The sequence below is a fragment of the Balaenoptera acutorostrata genome, chromosome 20 (assembly GCF_949987535.1).
Source record: "Balaenoptera acutorostrata chromosome 20, mBalAcu1.1, whole genome shotgun sequence".
Lineage (NCBI taxonomy): Eukaryota > Metazoa > Chordata > Mammalia > Artiodactyla > Balaenopteridae > Balaenoptera > Balaenoptera acutorostrata.
In genome coordinates, this window is record NC_080083.1 from 63802707 (window position 1) to 63823857 (window position 21151).

The 21151-nt window shown below is 58.8% G+C and overlaps 1 protein-coding gene across 1 annotated transcript in view; it reads left to right on the forward strand.

The window, feature by feature from the left end:
* The window catches only part of CACNG4 (calcium voltage-gated channel auxiliary subunit gamma 4), a 57358-nt gene extending 39573 nt beyond the window's left edge, over positions 1-17785 (forward strand). Inside the window, exons 2-4 of the mRNA XM_057536670.1 lie at positions 5956-6039; positions 10773-10913; positions 15085-17785. Coding sequence (XP_057392653.1) covers positions 5956-6039; positions 10773-10913; positions 15085-15623 — 764 coding nt within the window. The 3' untranslated portion in view covers positions 15624-17785. The remainder of the gene's footprint in view (positions 1-5955; positions 6040-10772; positions 10914-15084) is intronic.
* The last annotated feature ends 3366 nt before the right edge of the window (positions 17786-21151 follow it).

Here is a 21151-nt window from a genome sequence, read left to right on the forward strand (position 1 = left end):
CCCCGGGGCTGGGGGGCCCTCGTCCCCCAAACCTCCAGCTCCGCAAGCGAGTGAGTGTGCGTGCAGCTCCCCCCGGGCGACCTACCCGGTACCGCGGGCAAAAAAGCAAGAAGCAACTGGAGCAGCTGAGTCGAGGTTCGGGCAGGTGATGCCACAGGGAGCTGGTCGCGGCTTTGAGGAGTGGCTGGGATAAAGGTGGGCAGAGAAGTGAGAGGTGGGCCCGGGGCGCCCGTGCGCTCAGCCAGCGCCGACGCTGCTTCCGTGCTTGGGAGGAGCGGGAGATGCCGTGCCTGTGGGAGCGCTTTGCAAGCAGCCTTAGGGATGACACGAAGATCACCATTATTATCAAGTCACCGTCCAACATCCTTTTCTCCAGCGCTCCCCTAACTGCGACCGACCTCTGAGGCGGCCTGTTATGGAGGCTTATGTCACACCCTGAAATGACTCACAGGGTAACCAACTCTTCCTGGTTTGCCTGCAACTTTCCTGGGTTTAGCACTGAAAGTCCTACGTGCCCGTCACCGCCTGAGTCCTGGGGGTCGGTCACCCTCGCGGTCTATCAGGGCGTAACCCCAGGGCGCGACCGTCACCACCCAGAGGCAAGCAATGGGGATGTTCCCCCACGGGGGCAAACGTCACCCACACACACGTCCCCCCGATGGGTCACCCACCACTCACCAGCCTCCACATCTGGGCGGCCCTGCAGTCACTTCAGACACAGCCCCATGTTTTCCCTGGAGTCAAAGATCTGGTTTCTTTTCTTTCTTTCAATAAACCTCATTGGTTCATTTTCAGACACTGTAGAAAATTTGGAAAATACAGAGAAAATGTAAAGAGGAAAATCTGAATTCACCGAGAAATGAAACAGTGGACACGTTTTAGGATATTTCTTTCCAGATGTTTCCTAGGCTTAGAGAAATACCTCTAGTATGATGTATGTAGATGAATGGATATGTTAACATCGGCACACAAAATAGTCCTAGAATCTTAGAGCAGGAGGGACTCCTTTGGGCCCAGTTCCCGAGCTTTAACAGATGAAGAAGTAACTCGTCTGGGGCCACGTGTCTCAAGAAGTCTCTTCATGCAGTGGTTCCCTGTCCCGCGAAAGGAGAGGACCCCCGTGTCCCCGGGAGCACAGGCCACGACCCCGGGAGCACTGCAGCATTCCCACTGTGTGGTCCATCTGGGATCTCCAAATTAGCCGCCCCCCTGCTCATCACTTAGCAGATAACGCAGCAAATGGCCCAATTACCGAGAGAGCACGTGTGAAACGGATGGGAAATGGCATTCTCTCTTCTCACATCAGCCATTAATTTTCTCCCCTATTAAATGCCTTGAGGCCAACACTCACAAAATTCAATTTGACAGGGATAGATGTGAAGTCCTTCAGACTAAAGGACTTTAGTCCAACTAAACAGGTTGGGGGAGGTGAGGCCACTCATGAAAACATCCTGGGAGGCCGAGTCCAGGAAGAGCGGGTCCCGAGAACAGAAGCCGGGATCCCGAGAAGAGGAGAGGCAGGGCTGTGCTCCGGGGCTGACCCAGAGCAGCGGGCGGGGCTGGGCGAGGGTCTTGGAAGCATCAGTAAAGAAACGGCTGAAGTAAATGGGGATAGTGGACCTAGAGAGGACGCTCGTTTACGGGAGGTACCCACGTTCTCTGCTCGAGGCGCCCTCCTCCTCCTCAGACCCCACTTCTTTAGACTGGGGCCGGGGGATGCGTCTGGTCCCGACGGCTGGCAGCTTGCCAGCCTCCTCTCGTCCTCGACCTCGGGCCCCACTTTTTGTGCAAACCCTGGATGGCTGGAAAACTAGCTTGTCCTTCATCCTGTTGGATACAATTCCTCTCTTCAGTGGCTTGAAGGGTTGACGCACGATAGAGGATGGTTCTTTTATTCCCAGGGATTATAAGTAATACCCGTGGATAGGGTCTTGTGGAGGCGGACAACCTCTCAGGAGCTGGAAGTTAAAGCTGTTTGGAAACAAGGCCTTGGGAGGTGGCGAGGTCCCTGTCGCTAGCTGGAGGGTACAGGGAGAGGATTCGAGTCCCTGGTGGGGAACCTGCTCCAGGGGCTTTGGAAGCGTGAGCCTGAGAGACTGCACGAGTCTCGTTGCGACAGGAAGATGCTTCTGCGGATGCAGTACACGCAGCTTCCTGAACATTGCGTGGGGGCCCCTGCCGCTGACAGAGGAGCAGGCAGGGCCAGCACGTCTGCTTGCCTTCCTGCAAGGCTGGCCCCCAGTGAGTGAACGAGGCGTGTTGCATTTCCTCTCACCCAGCAGTGCTCCTGTGTTAGTGTCCTGGGGCTGCTGGAACAGACCATCATGAACCAGGAGGTTTGGAACAACAGAATACAGTTGTCGCACAGTTCTGGAGGCCCGAAGTCCAGAATCAGGGTGTCAGCAGGGCCCTGCCCGCTCTGAGACTCTGGGTACGTTCCTTCCTTGCCTCTTCCTAGCTTTGGCTGGTTGCCCGCGATCCCTGCCAGCCCCCGACGTGTAGACGCATCCCTCCAACCTCTGCCTCTGTCTTCACACGGCCTTTCCCCTTGGGTCCAGGTGTCCCTCTTCCTATAGGGACACCAGTCACTGGATTTAGGGCCACCCTAAGTTAGTGTGACCTCATCTTAACTTGATTCCATCTTCAAAATCCTGTTTCCAAATAAGGTCCCATTCACAGGGACCAGGGGTTAGGACTCCAACATGAGTTTTCCGGGGGGGGGTGGGGTGCACGGGGGACACAGTTTAACCCAAGGCAATGCTCGTTCCTTCAGTCTGTGCACAAGAGCTTGGCGTGGAAGGAGGAATGGAGAGGAGTTAGGAAGCAGAGGAGGGGCGGGGGGGACGCGGGAGAGCGGGCTGTCAGCACGCTCTGAGCAGAATCCCCTGTGGTGGGATCCGCAGTGTGTACACACGGCCCCGAGAAAGGGAAATGTCTCTTCCTATCGTATAGTTGGATCGATGAACCATAACTACGCATGGTTACGCAGCCACTAAGAAGAATGTGTCAGAAAATCTGCTAATATGTTGGACAGTGTGATCCCTACTTAGTTTCTATCAAATAGAAAATAGCACCCTAAATGCAGAGTGGAGGTTCGCAAAACACTTTGGAAGGGCATTTGGAACTAACGTGTCTACATGCAAGCTAGTTTCAAAACCTGCTTTGTTTTCTGATCGAATATGTAAATATGTGGTTTCCTGGCAAAGCATGGTCAGTGGTGGAGCAAAAGCTTTACTTCCCTAGTCCTTGTGCTATTTCCTTCTAAGATTGCCAGCAACTTTTGGATTGGTATCAACTTATTACTTTTTATTAAAAACAAACAAGTTTTTTAAATCTATAGGTATTGACCTAGAGAAGTGTGTATACATTATTACATGAAAAAAGTAGGTTACAGAGTAAAGTGTATTGTATTATTCCTTTTTCAGAATAAGGGCTATAACCATCGTGGAAACCAGCTTGGCAGTCCCTTATAACAAACACGCAGCCGTCACGTCACCCAGCAATTACTCTCCTGGGCATTTAGCCCGGAGAAATGAAGAGTTAGGTTCATCCCAAAACCTGTTCGTAGCAGCGTTATTGGAAATAGCTGGAAACCACAGGTGTAATCGCTGGACACAATCCAGAGGTCATGAACTCTAGTACATCCGTGCTGTGGAATATTGCTCAGCAGTCAGAAGGAGCAAACTACTGATACTTACCACAACTTGGTGAATCTCGAGAGAATTATGCTGAGTGGAAGAGACTGGCCCAACAGCTTACATGCTGTAAGATTCCATGTATAGAACCTTCTTGAAATGACAAAACTGTGCAAATGGAGATCATCTTAGTGGTTTCCCCGGGTCACGGTCAGAGGCTGGGGACCGGGAGGAGGTGGGTGTGGCTATAAAAGGGCAACACGAGGGATCCTCCAGGTGGTAGAATGTTCCTGACTGTAGCATGTCAGGATCCTGGTTGGGATGTTCTCATCCGGGAAACCGGGTGAAAGGTACACGGGATCGCCCTGCAGTGTTTCTCACAACTGCGTGTGAATCTACAATTATCTCCAAGTAAAAAGATTAATTTTTAAAAAACAGGGGGAGCCTCACGCACGTGCACACGTGGGAAGACGCACAGCCGACTGTCGACCCTGGAGATCAACTCTGAAGAGCGATTATTTACTTCTTTTTCAGCCTCTTAATGTTTGACTGTTCCCACAAGCGTGGGGGACTTGGTGATTTTGTTTAGACCCGTAAAGTAGCCCCAAAAGTGTGCAGGGGGAGAGGGAAGAAGGGCAGAGGGCGCCACCTCGCCCAGCCACGCCTGGAAGACGCTTGCTCGGCATCTCCACGAACGTCCTGAATCTGGGGTGCGGCCCGCTCTGGCCATCCTGACACCAGCCTGCCCTGGGCTCGTTCCTCTGGCTCACAGGTACTCAGGGCTCTCCACCAGAGTAAGAGCCACGGAGCAAAGGGTGGGTGACGTCTGCGTCCCAAAGCAGCAAATCTCCCCTGAGCCGTCAGCGCCGGCCAAGAACCATTGAAGTGCCTTTCAGTAGCGTCTCACATGACTCTCCCGAGATCCCTAGAGGGGGCCTGTGGTTGTCCCCATTCTCCAGAGCAGGAGACTGAGGCAGGTAGCTAAAACGCTCACGCTTGACCCGGCTCAGACGACACTGTGGAAGCGTATCCCACTCAAGGCGCCACCTCTGACACCCTCAGACTGTCCCCCACTGTCCCTGACCAAACCCAGCCTGCCCAGCAGTGGCCTGGAGACCAGTCCCCGAGCTCTCTGAAGTCAGCAGCTCATGGGCCCAGCTGAGGGGAGGCTGGGGGGCAGCTGACTGGTAAACAGGAGGCGCTGCAGGTGCCCCCAGCTCGTCGAGGCCCTTCTCCCTGGGAAGGACGGGGACAGAGGCTGGCCTGGCGTGGGCCCTGCTCCCTGCACCGTGCGCTCGACCAGGAGGCCCGGCCGGGACATGGGAGGGTCAGCGAGTCGCTCAGCAGCAGCTGCAGAACGAGAACGGCCTCCAGCTGAAAGCAGGCGGGCCCATGCAGGGGTCAGCACGAGCTCCTTGTAGGGCCGGGGGGCCGGCCTGGGCGTGAGGGGTGGGCTGGCAGGACAGAGCCCGGCGCCCTGTGCCCCCCGACCTGTGTCCGCTTCTGCCCCAGGCACTCCCACACTGCAGGGGAGCAGGCGCTGGGAGAGCTGGCGGAAGATTCCAGAAGGGAGGACTGGGCAGTCCTCCTGCCGTCACTAAGCTACTCAGGGTGTCCCGCGAAGGCTACTTCTCTGAGCGGGGAGGGAAACCGGGCAGGAGAGGGTCTGGGCCTTTCCGGAAGTTTCTCTTCCTTCTATCACACCGAGTGAGGGGATTACAGTCACATTGCCGACCGTGTGCAGATTCGGCCTGTAACTTAGGAGAGATTCACAGTAACTGTGTGCTCGCGGGAGAAGGGGAGACAGACAGACAGACGGACACTGCTGCAGGGAGGTGGGCGGCAGATCTCATCCTGGCCCACGGCCCCTCTCCCTGCGCGGGTCCTTCTCACCTCTGGCCGCACTGGACTTCCCACCCTCCCCAGATACACGGCCGGCCCCAGCCCTGCCTCTTCACAGCCCCGCCTCTGCCCGGCTGGCCCCTCCGCCATCCCGCTGGGAAGGTCTTTGTCACTTTTCGAGCCTTGGCTCCGCAGTCCCCTTGGGTCCTGCTGGCCCAGGATGTTCTGCTTGAGGCCTCTTGTCCCCGTGTCCTGCTGCCCCTCACTCTCGCGGGTGTCCAGACGCGGACCGTAGCGGTGCGGTCAGCCTGGGGCGCGTCCCCTGCTGAGCGCTCCTCCTCTGCGCCCCACGCCCCATCGGAGCGGCCCTTCTGCACCCTCCACGCCCAGAGCCAGGCACACCCGGCCGGCGAGTCTGGGGCGCAAGGACGTGGAGCCCGCGGAACACTTACGCCCTTCTTTCCCTCGCTCCCCGCAGGGGTCTATAAGGGGCACTGCTTCCGCATCAACCACTTCCCGGAGGACAACGATTACGACCACGACAGCTCGGAGTATCTCCTGCGTGAGTGCCGGCGACCCCCCGCTTCCTCCGTGGGTGCAGCGGGAGCCGGTGGCGGGGAGGCCGATGGGCCCTGTGGGGGTGGAGGGGGCCGGTCCCTGGGTGCTCCCCTCCCTCCCTTTCTGATTCCAAATTGTTAGTCCAGAGGATGGAGTGTTGTTCACGGTTGCCGCGATGTGCTGGGTGTCCCGGTGGAGTTACTTGGCTGATAGGACCACGCCCGGCTGCGGCCCGGGAAGATGGAGTGAGGGTGGGGAATCCCTGCTCCCCAGGGCCGCTGTCTTCAGAGGAACTGATTGCTGTGGCTGGTCCAGAGGTCAGGACGTAGGCTTGCCCGGGCCCGGCATCCTGGGGGCTGTGACACCCCAAGCACACGGCCCGGCCAGCCCTGGACCTGCCCACCCCTCCCCACCCCCACCCAGCATTCTAGTCTTAAAAAATCAGATTAAGTCACGCGCTGAAACAGCCATTGGGTGCCAGGCAGCCTGTGGGAGAAAGTGAGGAAGGTGGCGGGATCGGCCTCGGGTATGTGGCCCTAAGTGTCTCCGGCACAGACTGGTAGAGCCCATGAGCTGCCCCTGCCCAGGTCCTGCAGCGGGGCTGGCCCCCAGACTGGAACCCGGAACTCAAAGGACAAACCCAGCCCCACACCCTAAATCCAGATCTCGTCCGTGGGCACCTCCCTGGGAGAAAGGATAGAGCCTCAGCCTGGGGAGGAACCTGGAAATGGAAAAAACGGCACCGTTTTGAAGTCATTTTCCCCTTTTGCATGAGCCAAGACGCACGCAGAGCTGCTCCCAGCAGCTCCCCCAGGGGCTCAGGCCAGCTTCATTTATGGAGAATCGATACCAGTGTCCTCAGAGGGAGCAGAGTTCACTCTGCACCTGCTTATGGATCGTTCTTTTCTAAGAGAAAGGATTTCGGTTCTGAGTCATCTAGTGAAATAGAACAGCGTGTGGTTCACCTGGAGCCTGGGGCAGCGTCAGCCTGCTCAGGCCAGGCCCAGAACCTGAAATAATTTACCCAGATCTGCCTCCCATTCCTCCTCCCTCACCTTCTCCCCTTCCTCACGCCTGTACTCTCTTTCTGCTTTCTGCAGGCCACCACTGAACCCAGCAAATGATAGTCCATAGGGCCACCACAGATGGTTGTGCAGGTTGCACACTGCACAACTCAAGGGATGTCATTTGCATAGACTAGCGTATACGTAACACTCTGTGAGTTGCATGGTGCGTGGCCTGCACAGCCATCTGGGGCGGCTGCTGGTGAAAGCCAGCCCTGACGCGGGACCTCCCCTTGTTTGCCGCCCCAGGGCAGTCAGATGGTCCCCGAGGCTCTGAGGGCAGCTTTGCTTCCCTGGTCACCTTGGGACTGCGCGGAAGCAGCTCCTGGAGAAACACGCCATTCCCTCCCCACTGCCCACGTGAACTTGCCTGAGGTTAATCGGCCCGGGCTCTGCCTCTTTGCTCCCCTGCCCTTCCCCTTCATGGTCCCCAGAGTGCTGGGATCTCTTTCTGGATGGGCCTCGTGGCACATTGGCCCAGAGGTCAGACGATGTGGCTTCCTGGGGTCCCAGCAGGAAGCAGAGGGGACGCTCGGATGGATGAAGGAAGGGCATTCAGTGAAGGACTAATTACAGAGGTGTGGGCGGGGCTGAGGGAAACCTACAAGGGGCGGTGAACACACCGCGGCTAGCAACAGAAGGACCCCGTACAGCCCTCGCCTGAACAGGTGGGAGAGGCAGGTGTGGACACTTGCGCCAGGGGAGCTGCAAGGACAGGCGGCCTGGCAGGGGCTGCGGCCTTTATGACGGAGTGCAGCCGCCTCATCCTCGTCCTCACCTGCAGGAAGGAAGCCGGGGGAGTAGCCGTCTCCCCTGCACTCTCCTCCCAAAGCCGGAGTCAGGGGACCCCGATGACCCGGCCCCTGGCCTCAGCCTCCCAGGGCCCAGAGCAGGATGGAGAGAGGTGGTCCGAGGTCCGGGAGGGGCAAACCGAGCATGTGCTGCACGCTCGCCAATCCAGCTTCAGGCTCCTGCTGTCCTCAGACCCCACCGGCGGTGCCCCGGGCAGGGCGTGAGGGCTGGGAGGGCCCCAGCAGCGATTTCCCCACATAAAATGATGGCAGCTGCACATCAGCAATCAAAGCTCATTTGGGAAGGAAATGTCTCCTCAGTTGTGCACTGCGGGGGGCCAGCGGGGTTCATTAAGGAGCCCAAGGAAGAGAAGGGGTGACGGCTTTGGGGCCTGTGATCTCGGCTGCCGGTGGAGGTGGTGGGGAGGGCAGAGCTGACTCTCCATCAGGGAGGTGGTTTTCCGCCCAGGGGCTGCAGAAACAGCGAGAATTGGCCCTGAAATTGAGCCCCGGAGTGCAGGCACCTGTGAGCTTGGAGCCAGAGGGGGTGGGCAACATTCCAGGACAGAGCAAGGTCGCGGTCACTGCGGCCATCCGGCCTGAGTTTCCCTGATTCCCTGCCATTTCCCTCTGTTGACCCCGCTGGCCTCAGGGGTTCCCGTCCCTCTTGCCCTGGGCCTGGTCCCCCTTCTCCAGGCGCCGCATTTTGGGTTTGGTGGGTGGTTTCTGTGCTGACCCCAGAGTGCTGGTGTCAGGGCTGCTGGGAGCCCACGGCGAGCCTGAGGGCGAGTGAGAAGGAGATGCCCCCCCTCTGGGCAAACACAGATCGTTGCCAGGGCCTGATGTAGCCGCAGGGCCGTGGGCTGGACCTCAGCCCCGCTCTGTGCAAGGCCCAGCCCGCACCGCGGTTGGTGCCTGCACGTCTAGAGCTCCGGGTGAGCCCACGTGGCAAAGGATGGTGCTCACGTGACTTAGGTGGGCAGGATGGACGGCTCTGGGCCAGGCCCGACCTCGGAGATGTTAGAGGCTCCAGGCTTCCCTCCCTGCAACCCCTCTGACCCACCTGCAGAACGAGGGCATCGAGGGGGACCCGGTCCCCCTTTGCGGGCCCGCACGGATCAGAGGCGCGTTTCAAAAGCCCACAGGAAACCTCCGCCCAAAACCTGCGGCTGTGAGAAGGCAGAGGGAGGAGGAGGGGGAGGCGGAGAGAAGACCTTCATTCAATGCCCGGACAAGCCCCTCTCTGTGCAGCAGGGCACACACTGGAGGGCTTACAAACAGGGAGACAAACGCTGCCTTCAGAGGCTGAAAGGCCGCAAACGAGCTCAGCTGGCTCTGGAGGGGGGCATGCCAGTGCCCCCAGGGTCCACGGAGCCGGGATTTCTCCTGGGCTGGGAGGCCGAGCTCGGGGCTCTGCTCGCGTGCCCCTTCCCTTCCTCCTGCCTCCTCTCCCAGCCAGACACTCAGGAAGGGGGACCCGCATCCCCTAGGGCCCTGCTAAGCACCTGATGTACCTCATTCCACCAGATTCTCATCACAACACTTGCAGGTAGTGTATTCTTTTCCTAAGGCTGCTGTAATAAATCACCACAAACTGGGGGGCTTAGAACAACAGAAATTTACCCTCACACGGAGTGGAGGCCAGACGTCTTCACTGAGGCGTTGCCAGGGCTGTGCTCCTTCCAAAGCCTCTAGGGGAGAATCTTTCCCGCCTTTTCCAGCTCTGGCAGCCCCGGCATCCTTGTCTTGAGCTGTATCATTCCTTCCTCTGCCTCCGCCCTCACATGGCTTCCCCCCATGGGCTCTTCTGCTGTGTCGCTTCCTCTTCATATTAGGGCGCTTGTCACTAGACTTAGGGCCCACCGTAATCTAGGACGGTGTCATCTCAAGATCCTTAACTTACTCACAGCTGCAAAGACTCTTCTCCAAATCTGGTCACACCCATAGGTACCAGCAGTTAGAATGTGGACATAGATTTTGGGAGGCCACAGTTCAACCCCTACAGGTAGGTATTACTACTCTCCCCAGGTTATAAAAGAGGGGCGTGAAGTGGTCTGAAGCTAGCTGCCCTGGTCGCCCCACCGGGCAGTGCACAGCTGCAGATCTGGCTCTGGGGGACCCTGCAGTCCGTGGACGTGCTCCTCGGTCCAGCCACCTCCTCCTCGGTGACCTCACGAGGTCCGGAGCTTCCTGGGGTGATAACGCTGGTGTTGATGGAGATGGGAGATCAAGGCTGTCACTTAAGGAGTGTGTGTTGTGAGCAGGGCCTTTGCTAAATAAGCCTGTTAGGTGTGCAGAACCCACCCTAGACGTAGGCCTGTTATGAACTGCATTCCACTACTAGGGAAACCCAGTGTTAGGGAGGCCCCACCTTGGCCAAGGCCACACAGCCAGCGTGTCACAAAGCAGGGTACCCAGGCCCACCGAAGGCAAAGCCCGTGCCCTCGGCCGCCCATCCGAGCTGCCTCTCTCGGATCCGCTCCCAGCATCCCGGAGGCTTCACGGAGACGGGGTCCGCGAGCTGTGACGAGCCGTCTGACAGTGTTTTCGTGCCTGTTGCTGTGGTCTCCCCGGTGGTGCTGAGAGGGTCTCCCCCCCGTCCGGCTGGCGGAAGCGGGGCCCACGTCCAGGGAGAGCCTGAGCGTGGGCAGATGTGCTTCCAGGCCACGTGGCGCCCAGGGGGAGTGACCAGCAGGCCGGGGCCATCACTTGGTGGTCCACCCTGCCCCACCCCAGCTCCCTACCCGCCTCGGGCCTCCAGGGCGGGATGGGAATCTTCAAAGTCAGCGGAAGGGCCTTGAGAGCTTCGGGGCCGACACCCACGGCCAGGCCGGGAGGATGGCCAGCCCCACGGCCCTCTCTCTGTGTCTCCCGCCGGCCAGGCCTCGTGCGCGCCTCCAGCGTCTTCCCCATCCTCAGCACCGTCCTCCTCCTGCTCGGTGGGCTCTGCATCGGCGCCGGGAGACTCCACAGCCGCAAGAACAACATCGTCCTCAGCGCCGGCATCCTCTTCGTGGCCGCAGGTGAGCCGTCCGCTCTGGTCCCCGCTGCACAGACCGCTCGCCTGCGGCGCGCGGCGGGGATGACGGGGCGCAGATCGCAACGTCGCCGCGGGTGACGCAGGTCAGAAGTCCAGGGCGCCGGGCAGGGAGTGGGGAGCAGCCGCTTAACAGGTACGGGGTCTCCTCCTGGGTGATGAAAATGTTCTGGAACACGCGGAGGTGGTGGTTGCACAACACTGTGAATGAACTAAATGCCACTAAATTGTGCACTTTAAAGGGTTAATTTTACGTTGCGGGAATTTCACCTCAATTAAAAATAAGAATAACTAGCCCTGGTGCGGGGAAGGCCACAGGGGGGCAGCGCTGGTGCCTCACAAGCCCCCGTCGGGGAGCTGGCTGAGCTGGGGGTCGGGCGGCCCTCGGAGGGACGCTCAGGGGCCAAGGCCTGAAGGAGTTGACCCGGTGCAGACAAGGGGGGGCACAGGGCCGGCGCGGGTGCAGGAGCAGCGGAGCCCACGCGCCCGGGGCAGGGTGAGCGAGGGGGCAGCCCCACCTGCCCACCCTGACCGCCCGAGTCTCCTGGCTCCGAGGCAGGCAACAGCGCCTCTGCGCGCCCCAGAGCTGCGGGTGAGAGTAACCCGCTCCCTGCCCGGTGGGTCCGAATGGGCCTGACACCGTCGCTCCTCTGAGCCTAGCCGCAGACACTGCGCTGCAGGCCGGAGGCGGGTCAGAGCTCACGCCTGGTCCAGGGGAGAACCCAGTGGCCTGAGTCGCTGGGGCTGGGGGCGTGGAGGGGCGCCTGAGGGGCCACGCTCGGCCAGTGGCGTCCTCAAGACTCCGGGCGGCCCGGCGGGATGAAGACGGTGCAGCAGGCCTGGCCGTGCTGCGGCGGGAGCCGCTGACTTCGTAGGCCTCGTCCCCGTGAATCAGCGTGAGCAATGTCACAGCTCCGCCCGCAGCTCTTTCCTGAACTGTCATCAAAGCTCCTTGCACTGTCCTAACGGCATTCTCGCTTTCCAAGAGCCTTGTTCTCACACCGGACCCATGAGGCAGAGCGGCGCGAGGGTCCCGTGCCTGGTCTCTGAACCCTAAGTCAGCCCAGTGGCACCGTGGGGGTGACAGTGAGACTCCCAGCCACTGGGCCGGGCGTCCTTCACTGGCCCAGGAAGGGGCCTGCGAGCTGCGCGGCCCACGTAAGTCCCCGGAGGTCATCTCATCCCCATCTCTTCTCATGGCTTCTCTTGAAGAAGGAAGGTGACTGCCGTTTGCATCGCGGAACTGCGGGCCACAGCAACTCAGGGACCGGCTCAGAATCTCAGGGCCAGGGCTCCTGGCTGCCATTCCTGTGCTTTTTCTCCCGGCCCACTTCAGTCTTTGTCTCCTTCCAGGGCAGTAAATATATGTGTGTGTGCATCTGCAGGGGATGTATGTGTGAGTGTGTGTGTGTGTGAGTGTGTATGTGTGCATCTGCAGGATGTGTGTGTGTGTGTGTGCATCTGCGGGGTGTGTGTGTGCACGTGCGTGTGTGTGTGAGCGTGTGTGTGAGTGTATGTGTGTGTGTGAGTGAGCGTGTGTGTGAGCATGTGTATGTGTGTGTGAGCATGTGTGTGTGTGTGTGTGTGTGTGTGAGTGTGTGTGTGTGTGTGTGTGTGTGTGTGTGTGTGAGCATGTGTTGGGAAGGAGGATCTCCTTAGGGAGAAGCAGGACGCTCCTTCCTGGCCAGGTCCCGGTCCTGTCCCTTCTCCTCACCTTAGCCCAGAACGGGCGCCAAGGCAGGAAGGCAGGGACACACCCCATTCTCTCTCCTCCTTCAAGCAGGCAGATCGCTCAAGGTGTGGACTGGAATCCTGCTGTGCTGTTTGAATCCTGTCCCCTTTCCTTTCCCGAGGAAGTGCACCCCCATCACCCCAGCTCCTGAGGAGGTGGTCACGTGCCCCAGGCGGTTTCCCTGAAGTCATCCGGCGGCAAAGACAGGCTGAGCCCAGGGCTGTCAGCCTCTAAAGCGCGCTGCCCCCTGCACTGCCTGTTCCCCCCGGAGGAACCTTCTCAAAGGCATCTCCAGATGCCCTGGGTCTCCAGAGGGGCTGTGGCGCCCGGGGCGCAGAGACGCTCAGCTGAAAGCACAGGTCTAGCCACAGAGGAGAGGACGTGGCAGCGAGGAAACACAATGGCCGTGCAGGCAAGCAAGGGCCTGTTCGTTGGTTCCCGTTTATTCCCTGGATCACGGAGCCCTGATCATGGGCCAAGGCAGCGCAGACCCAGAGTCACGCGCAGGGCCCGGCGGTGAGGTGAGACAGGCCATGGATAATTCTAGGTGGGAAATGATCGGAGCCTCAGGAGAAGTGTGGTCTAAAGGCTGGGAGAGTCAGAAGAGGACGCCGGTAACTTCTTTGGGAACATGGAATCAGTTGGGATGTGATTTACAGAGCATTCTTATGACTTGTGCAGAATAGGGGAAGGAGAGACAAAGCCAGCAGGCAGGGAGAGGAGGGACGGAAGGAAGCAAACCGTGATTGTGAAAACCCGTGTCAGTGGGGGCTCTTCTGGAGCACAGCGGAAGGGGCGAGGAGTCCAGACCTACAGCTGGATCACTGAGCCCTTAGCAGGAAATACTCTAACCCATCCACGCTGGGATTGGTGCAGTAGGAAGATGGACAGAGGACCTGGGCAGGGCACAGATGATACAACACATTACGATAAAACACAATAGACTGTAATAGAACTCAAAGCATGCTCTCTGTGTGCTGGGCGCGGTGCTTTGTATGCATTAGCTCGTTGAATCCACACACCCACCCAGTGTAGTGCGTGCCACTGGCATTCTCACTTTGCACGTGAGGACCCTGAGAGGTAAGTAATTTGCACAAAGTGCCAGAGATGAGAGTTGGTAGAACCAGGATTCAAACCCAGGCAGCTCGGCTCTGCTCAACCTCACTTATAATGAGAGAAAATCACATAAACACACTAACGGGTTTCACCTCCCAGACTGGCAAAGATCCAGAAGTTTGATACTATGAATTATAGGCTGATGAGACATTTTGTGCCACTATGGAGGGTGCTTGGGCTGGGACTCTCAATTCAAACACAACTAAGCACAACTCAAGATCGTGGGACAGAAAAAGGACATTAGTGGAGACCCCAGTGAGATCCGAGGAAAGTCTGGAAGGTAAATGGATAGTAGCACACCAGGTGGGTTTCCTGGTTGTAACAAATGTACATGGTAACCTAGGAAGTTAATGGGGGAAAACGGAACGGGGAGTTGGGAAGGGGCTCTCTCTGTACTGACTTCACACCTTTTCAATAAAGCTAAAATTATCCCCAAATAAAAGTTTGTTTTTAAATGCACACACCCGGTGAGGCAGCAGTTTCACTTCAAGAATTCATCGCATTTTTACTCACGTGTGTGTGGAGTGGTGTAGACATAAGGCTGTCTCATGGCCGAGGGCTGGAAGCCGCCTGCATGTCTGGAGCAGAGGCCTGGGTAGATGCCCCTGCGGCGGGGTTGGCGCCACGAGCAGTTAGAAAGACAGAGATGGCTCTTCCTGTCCTGATAGGGAACTGTCTCTCGGGTGGAGACAGTTGAGTGAAAAGGCAAGGGGCCAGAGAGCATTGTGCAAAGCAAAAAATGGAAGAGAGAGAGAGAGAGAGAGAGAGAGAGAGAGATGGAGGGAGGGAGAGAGACTGGATATGGATATGAGAAGGATATACGAGAGAAGATAACAGTCGCTGCCTTAGGAGGGGAACTGGGTAGTAAGAGCCTGTGTTTTATTATATACTCACTCAAACTCTGTACTTCATTACCCATTCAAAATCAACTACTTTTACTTAAAATTAGCAACCAGAACAAAGACATACCCACCAAAAAGGGGAGTGGCCACCATCCCCTGCTCCACCCATCTGACCCTGCTCTGCCAACTGCCTTCTACTCTGCCCACCAGCCCCTGCCCTGCCCCGCCCACCTGCCCTGCCCCGCCTACCAACCCCTGCCCCGCCCACCTGCCCTGCTCCGCCCAGCAGCCCCTGCCCCGCCCACCAGCCCCGCTCCGCCCACCTGCCCCACCCCGCCCACCTGCCCCGCTCCGCCCAGCAGCCCCTGCCCCACCCACCTGCCCCTGCCCAGCTGTGGGTCTAACCTCTCTCTGCCTTTGTTCCCACCCCCACCCCCACCCCCACCCCCCTCCTGCTTCCCTTTCAGGCCTCAGTAACATCATCGGCATCATCGTCTACATTTCCAGCAACACGGGAGACCCCAGCGACAAGCGCGACGAAGACAAAAAAAACCATTACAACTACGGCTGGTCTTTTTACTTCGGAGCCCTGTCTTTCATTGTGGCTGAGACCGTGGGCGTCCTGGCCGTAAACATTTACATTGAGAAAAACAAAGAGCTGAGATTTAAGACCAAACGGGAGTTCCTTAAGGCTCCCTCCTCGTCGCCCTACGCCAGGATGCCGAGCTACCGGTACCGGCGACGGCACTCGCGGTCCAGCTCCAGGTCCACCGAGGCCTCCCCGTCCAGGGACGCGTCTCCGGTGGGGCTCAAGATCGCCGGGGCCATTCCCATGGGCGAGCTGGCCATGTACACGCTGTCCAGGGAGCCCCTCAAGGTGACCACGGCCGCCAGCTACAGCCCCGACCAGGAGGCCGGCTTCCTGCAGGTGCACGACTTCTTCCAGCAGGACCTGAAGGGAGGCGTGCACACCAGCATGCTCAACCGGCGGACCACCCCGGTGTGAGCCGCCCCGTCCTCTCGGCACCGGCCTCTCCCCAGGTGGGCGGCTTGGACCCCACAGGGGGCATCTGACCCGTAAGACGGACCAACAACAGACTGAGGCCAAACCCCACCCTCCCGGGTCTCCAGAATGGGTCGCGGGCTGGCTTGGAGCGAAGCCCCGGAGATGGGAATCAGAAGCAAGAAGGCTGATTTTATCCCCAAAAAGGGTGTTTTGATGCCCCGGGGTTCCGAAATCTCCCAGGAGGCCCCAGAGCTCTCCTGAGGCTGCACAGCCTTGCCCCACCCGGGAAAACAAAATCGAGCCATTATCTCCTCTTGGAAACAAATCTTCTGCCAGAAGAACAGGCTTTCGGGGCCTTCCCTCCCTGCCCGGGCTTCACCAGGCCCGCAGGGGCCTTTGGATGCTGGTCGGCTGCTTTTGAACCCAAGGTTCTGGCGTCTGTGAGCCGCAGGCAAGGAAGCCGAAGCTTGCCCCCTTTCCCTCTGTCTGCCTGTCTGTCTGTCTCTGGCAGCGGCCGCTTGTTGAGGTAACACTGACGCTGAGGAGAGAGCCTGTGACCACCCGGTGCTCTGGCCTTTGTGCTGTCCGGGGCCGCTGCCCTCAGCCTGGGGACATCGAGGCCTGCGGAGGAATCCGTGGGGTTTGGGGGCGTCTTCGCTGGCCTGGGCATGAGGTAAAGGCTCTCCTCTCTGCTTCTGGAAGGTTCTGCCTCACATGGAAAGGGCAGAAGTCACTGACTGTACTTGAGAGTCAGGAAGATTCCACGGGTCAGAGGAAGGGTGGTCTCTTACTTTGTCCCCCCACCTCTGCCCACTGGCCTGAGGAGCAGCTCTGCCCCTCCTGGGGGGCCATAGGGACAGACCTTCCCCCCAGGTGTTTGGCAACAAGAGCCCGAACCTTGTGCAAGAAAGGGAGACCCGAGGGTGAACAGAGACCAAAAGATCAGAACAAACCCCCGTTTCCGGGGTGGCCACTCATCCTGATTTCTTGCAGAAACGCCAGGAGAGCAGTTACATCCATTCCCTCTTGAAAAGTGGCAGCAGCCCCTGCCCCAGCCCCTGTTACTGTCACTTCTGCCCCCGCCCCGCCCCGAAAGCACTCAGCGAGGAAGTTTGGATGAAAGGGCCGAGCACCTGGGAAGTGAGGCGGCAGGTTCCATGCTTGACGTTTTTCCAACCGTTTCTCCCCTCTGGAGGCAAGCAGAGAATGTGGAAGCGTGTCCGGGCTCAGAGGGAAAGCTTTCTAGAACACGGAGCTGAGCCTCTTTTATATAAACACGTGCTTTCTGAAGACAGATCCTTTCTTACTTTTTGAGACCTGGTAATCCCTCTGAAGCAGTTGTCTGCGACCCCGGTAGCTGTCGTACTCAGAAGTGACAAGCAAATTCTTACCTCAGCCACCTGCTCGTGGACCCCCTAGGCGGACTCGGCCCCGGGAGTTCAGATCCGGGTCATGGTCATCGCCATCCTCCGCCGCCCCCAGAGGGGACCTCCACATGTCCCGCCCCCGGTGACCGCGTGCCGGGGCCCCTCCGCGCTTGCTCGAAACCCTTCCCTCCCGTCGAGGTTGGCTTTGTGTGGTTTGTCCAAGCATGTACAGCAGTGAGTGCTGGAGTGTCCGGGCTTGTGGCCTGCCCCTGCCCGCCTTCCCCCTCCCCAGGCCATGACACCATCCCACCAGGCTAGAAGGATGGGGGCAAAATCCGGGGACTCATCCCCCAGCAAGGTCACTTCCAAAAACAGGCAGCCTTGTCCTTTCTTCCACGTAAGCCACCTTCCCACCTGCTGCCCTGGAAGTTTCCATCATTTCGTGGAGAAAGCTGTGTTCCAATGAATCCTACCTCTTGCCCAGTCCCAGGAAGAGAACGCAGGGCCCACTTTCGGGACCAAGAAAGTAGAAAGAAGCGACAGGAGGGACAGAAGAGCAGGGGGCAGAACCACCTCAGCGCCTCTGGTCTTCACAGCCTTTCTCCCACCGTTGCCCCAGGTTCTGGTCGCCCCCTCCTCCTCGCCTGCCCTCGCTCTGAGACCTGCGCCCACGGGGGCACTGGGTGGCCTGTGCCCCCCACACTCCCCCGACCCCACGCCCTCTCCATCCCGCCCCTGTGTGTCTCGCCAGTTAAGCCCCTGTGAATCCCGTACCTACTACTGGTTTTGGGTTGTTAGTTCTGTCTTTTTTTAATTAAATAAAAACATTTTTGAAACGTTCTCTTCTCGATGTGGGAGGGGGGAGGGGGGGGTCCCTTCAAGTCTTCGTGGGCACTTAGTGTCCTCAGGTCTAGGAGACGCTGGGGACCCTCCAGGAGAAGGGGAGGCGAGAGCGGACCCTGTGCTGGTCAAGGCCAGTTTCTCTGGATTTTGTCCGGGTCCCTGGCCACCCCCCCAGCACCACCAGCTGGCTTCACGCTCCTGAGGTGCCTTTTCACAGACGAGGCAGAAGAGGGACAGGCCGCCCCCGGTGTGGTGGAAGCATCTGGGCAGCTGAGCAAGCCAGGCCTGTCTTCAGAGTCTGCAGGGCAGGCGCTGGCTGGACAGGGCTGCAGCCTCAGGGCCGCCAGGCTGCCTGGTGGGTTCCTGAAAAGTCCCAGAACCAGCCTCCTTCCCCTCCCAATTCCAAAACGAATGAGGAGCAGAACCAGGGGTCCTGTCCCAGAGTGTGAGCTTGCATGCCTGGAGGCACTGGACGCGAGAACGCGGCTGCAACCAGAGGTCCGATGGCACAGAGCCTCCCAACCCCCGGCGTGGCAGCTGGCTGCCCCCGCCCCCAGCCACCGGGAGGAGAGAAATCAGGGACGCAGAGGGGGGCCAGAGAGACCCCTCTGATCAAGAGACTGCACAGACCCCCGCCGGTCATGGTGCGACCCGCCAGGCTCCCGCTGGCAGGCGGGCACCGGCTGTACATCCACCCACCCCTTGGACAGGCATTGAGGCCGGATGATCAGCATCTTCCCCTGGTCCCACTGGAGCTGCAGACCAGCGCACCTTCACATCCAGTGACACGTCCCCCTCTCTTTCAGGACCGAGACGGTGAGTTTTCTTCCTGGGAGCCGTGGCCTTCTCTGGTCCTCCTGGAGCCAAGATGCACTGGACTCTTGAGCTTCCTTCAGGAGAACGTTGGTGTCACGAAGGCCTTTCCCAGGGCTTTGGGAGCGAGGCTGAGGGCCCAGTGTCCCCACATCCCGGCCCTTATGGCTGCAGGAACCGCCTTGTCTGAACTTTCAGCCCTGGCTTTTTAACCCTCTTTCCTCCTTCCTGAGACAGGCACCTGGGGAAACTGACGTTCCCAGGGGCCCTGAGCCACCGGTGCTGGGGCGGGGGACCTCCGCCCTGTCCCACCCACTGACCCCTGCTAAGCTCCGGGCTCACGGCTCTGCCAACTCAGAGCCACGACACTCGGCGTTGGCACCAGGGGCCAGAACTCCTGGTTATTTTTAGCCCTGAGGAGACTCTGGCTCAGCACACGCTTTTTGCAGCAGTCCTGGGCAGACTCCTGTGCAGTCTGCATTCAGCGCCACGGTACGGCCTCCGTCCGACGCGGGGCTCACGCGGTCACGCGTTTCAGCTCAACGAAAAACTCTGTCTCCATAACCGGCAGAGTTAGAGCCGCGGGAACCGACACGGAAGTGGGTGGTCTAGGGCCCAGAGCCCCCTCCGGCCCTCACTTTACCCCTTCCCTGTATCACTCAGAGTAGGCTGATGAAGCCAACCACCCCGAATGCAGAATGGCTTAGCACAATGGAAGTCTACTTGTCACTCATAGAGTCCGATCCGTGGGGCGGGTACACTGTGTACAGAATACACACTGTCATTCAGAGGTTCAGAGACCCGCCGTGGAGGCTCTGCCATCCACAACATGGGTGTCTAAGGTTGACCTTGGCGTTGACATCCAGCAGGCAGATGGAGAAGGGGGACGGCGGGTGGTCTTGTGGATAGAGGGTGTTGTGAGAGGTTTTAATGGACCAGGAAGTCGTGACATCCCCTTCTGCGCACATGCCACTGGCCAGAGCTCAATCACGTGGTCCCACCTGAGAGCCGGGAGATGGGCTGTGTAGTCTAGCCGGGGAGGGGAGGAATACAGTTTGGGACACAGCTGGTCAGTCTCAGCTCCTGGTCTGGGTCTTTGGGCATCTCCCTCTTTTGCCTCCCCTCCCCGATCTTTCTGGGAGTGCCTACTTGAAACTGACCCCTTTGCCTGGGACTGCATCAGCCTCTGTGTCCAGAGCCCCTCCTCCAGCTCCAGAGTTGAAGTCGGGCCTCTTCTCTGCTCTGGATGCCCCATCTGTAAAATGGGTCCATGCTACCTTCTTCCTAGGTTGGAGGAGCAGGCTTGAGCTCAAGCCTTGACGTAAACAGGAATCTCAGGATCACGGGACATCAAGACCAGCCAGGGTGGCAGGTATCTTAGGAATCATCTCATTCAGTGTGCTCATCATAGAAGAGGAATCAAGTCCAAAGAAGGAGGCGAGGGAGATGGAAGGGAGAATAAAAGGAAGGAAGGAAAATTTTTTGAGGATCTTCAGAACAAACTCAAAAGGGAGACACCACTAGCCCAGTGGTTCTCAAGGGGGGGGGGGGGGGGGGTGATTTTACTCCCAGGGGACATTTGCCAATGTCTGGAGACATTTCTGGCTGTCACGGCGGGGGAGGGGATGCTCCTGGCATCTCGGGTGGAGGCCGAGAATGCTGCTCAACTCCCTACCGTCCCCGAGAATCATCTGGTCCAAAATGTCAGTAACTCCCGGCCGGTTTTACAATGAGGGGAACCGAGGCACAGAAAGGGGGCGGATCCCACAGCGGGTTTTCAGTGCTGCATCGAGGCTGTGACCACATGAGCAAAACTCACGTTATTTATTCTCAGTATTTCCTTTCCCTCCAACACGCTTCGATTTCTGCCTTTCTCCTCTTCACCTCTGAGCCAACAGTTGTGAAAACAGAAGTTGGGGGTTGAAGAAGGAAATGGGAAAAAGGCCACCTTTCCCTGGGGGAGTGTAGGTGTGCCTTGTCCCAGGATTTGGGGACAAAATGCTGATGGAATTGAACCAAAGGGCAGTGGTAGGACAAGCCCAGAATCCTGGCACAGCTGGCCACTGGGCCTCACCACCCACTGCCGGCAGCTGCAGCGACGTGGCCAAGAGCCGGAAAGACAGAGACCAAATCCCCCAGCCACCCTTGGGCAGCACCGGCCAGTAACCCAAGCTCTCGCAGAGCCCCAGTTCCCTCCCGGGGCAAATGAGGAAGGAGGGTAACGCTTCCCTCCCAGGGCCGCTGGGAGGACGAATTAGACTTGAACTTAAGCAAACATTCATAAATACGCCAGCTTGGGGACTGGCCTTAGAGTGAGCTTTCAGGAGCGTCTGTCGACTAACAACACTCAAGGAATTTCCCCAAAAGAATTATTCTAGAACAGCCCTGGAAGGAGGTGCTCTGAGAGCCGGGCCCGCGGGGTGTCTGTGCCGGCAGCACGTCGGTCAGGGAGGAGCCCGTCTTCCAGCCGATCCAGGCACTGGGTGGTGCCCCCCGGAGGAGGCT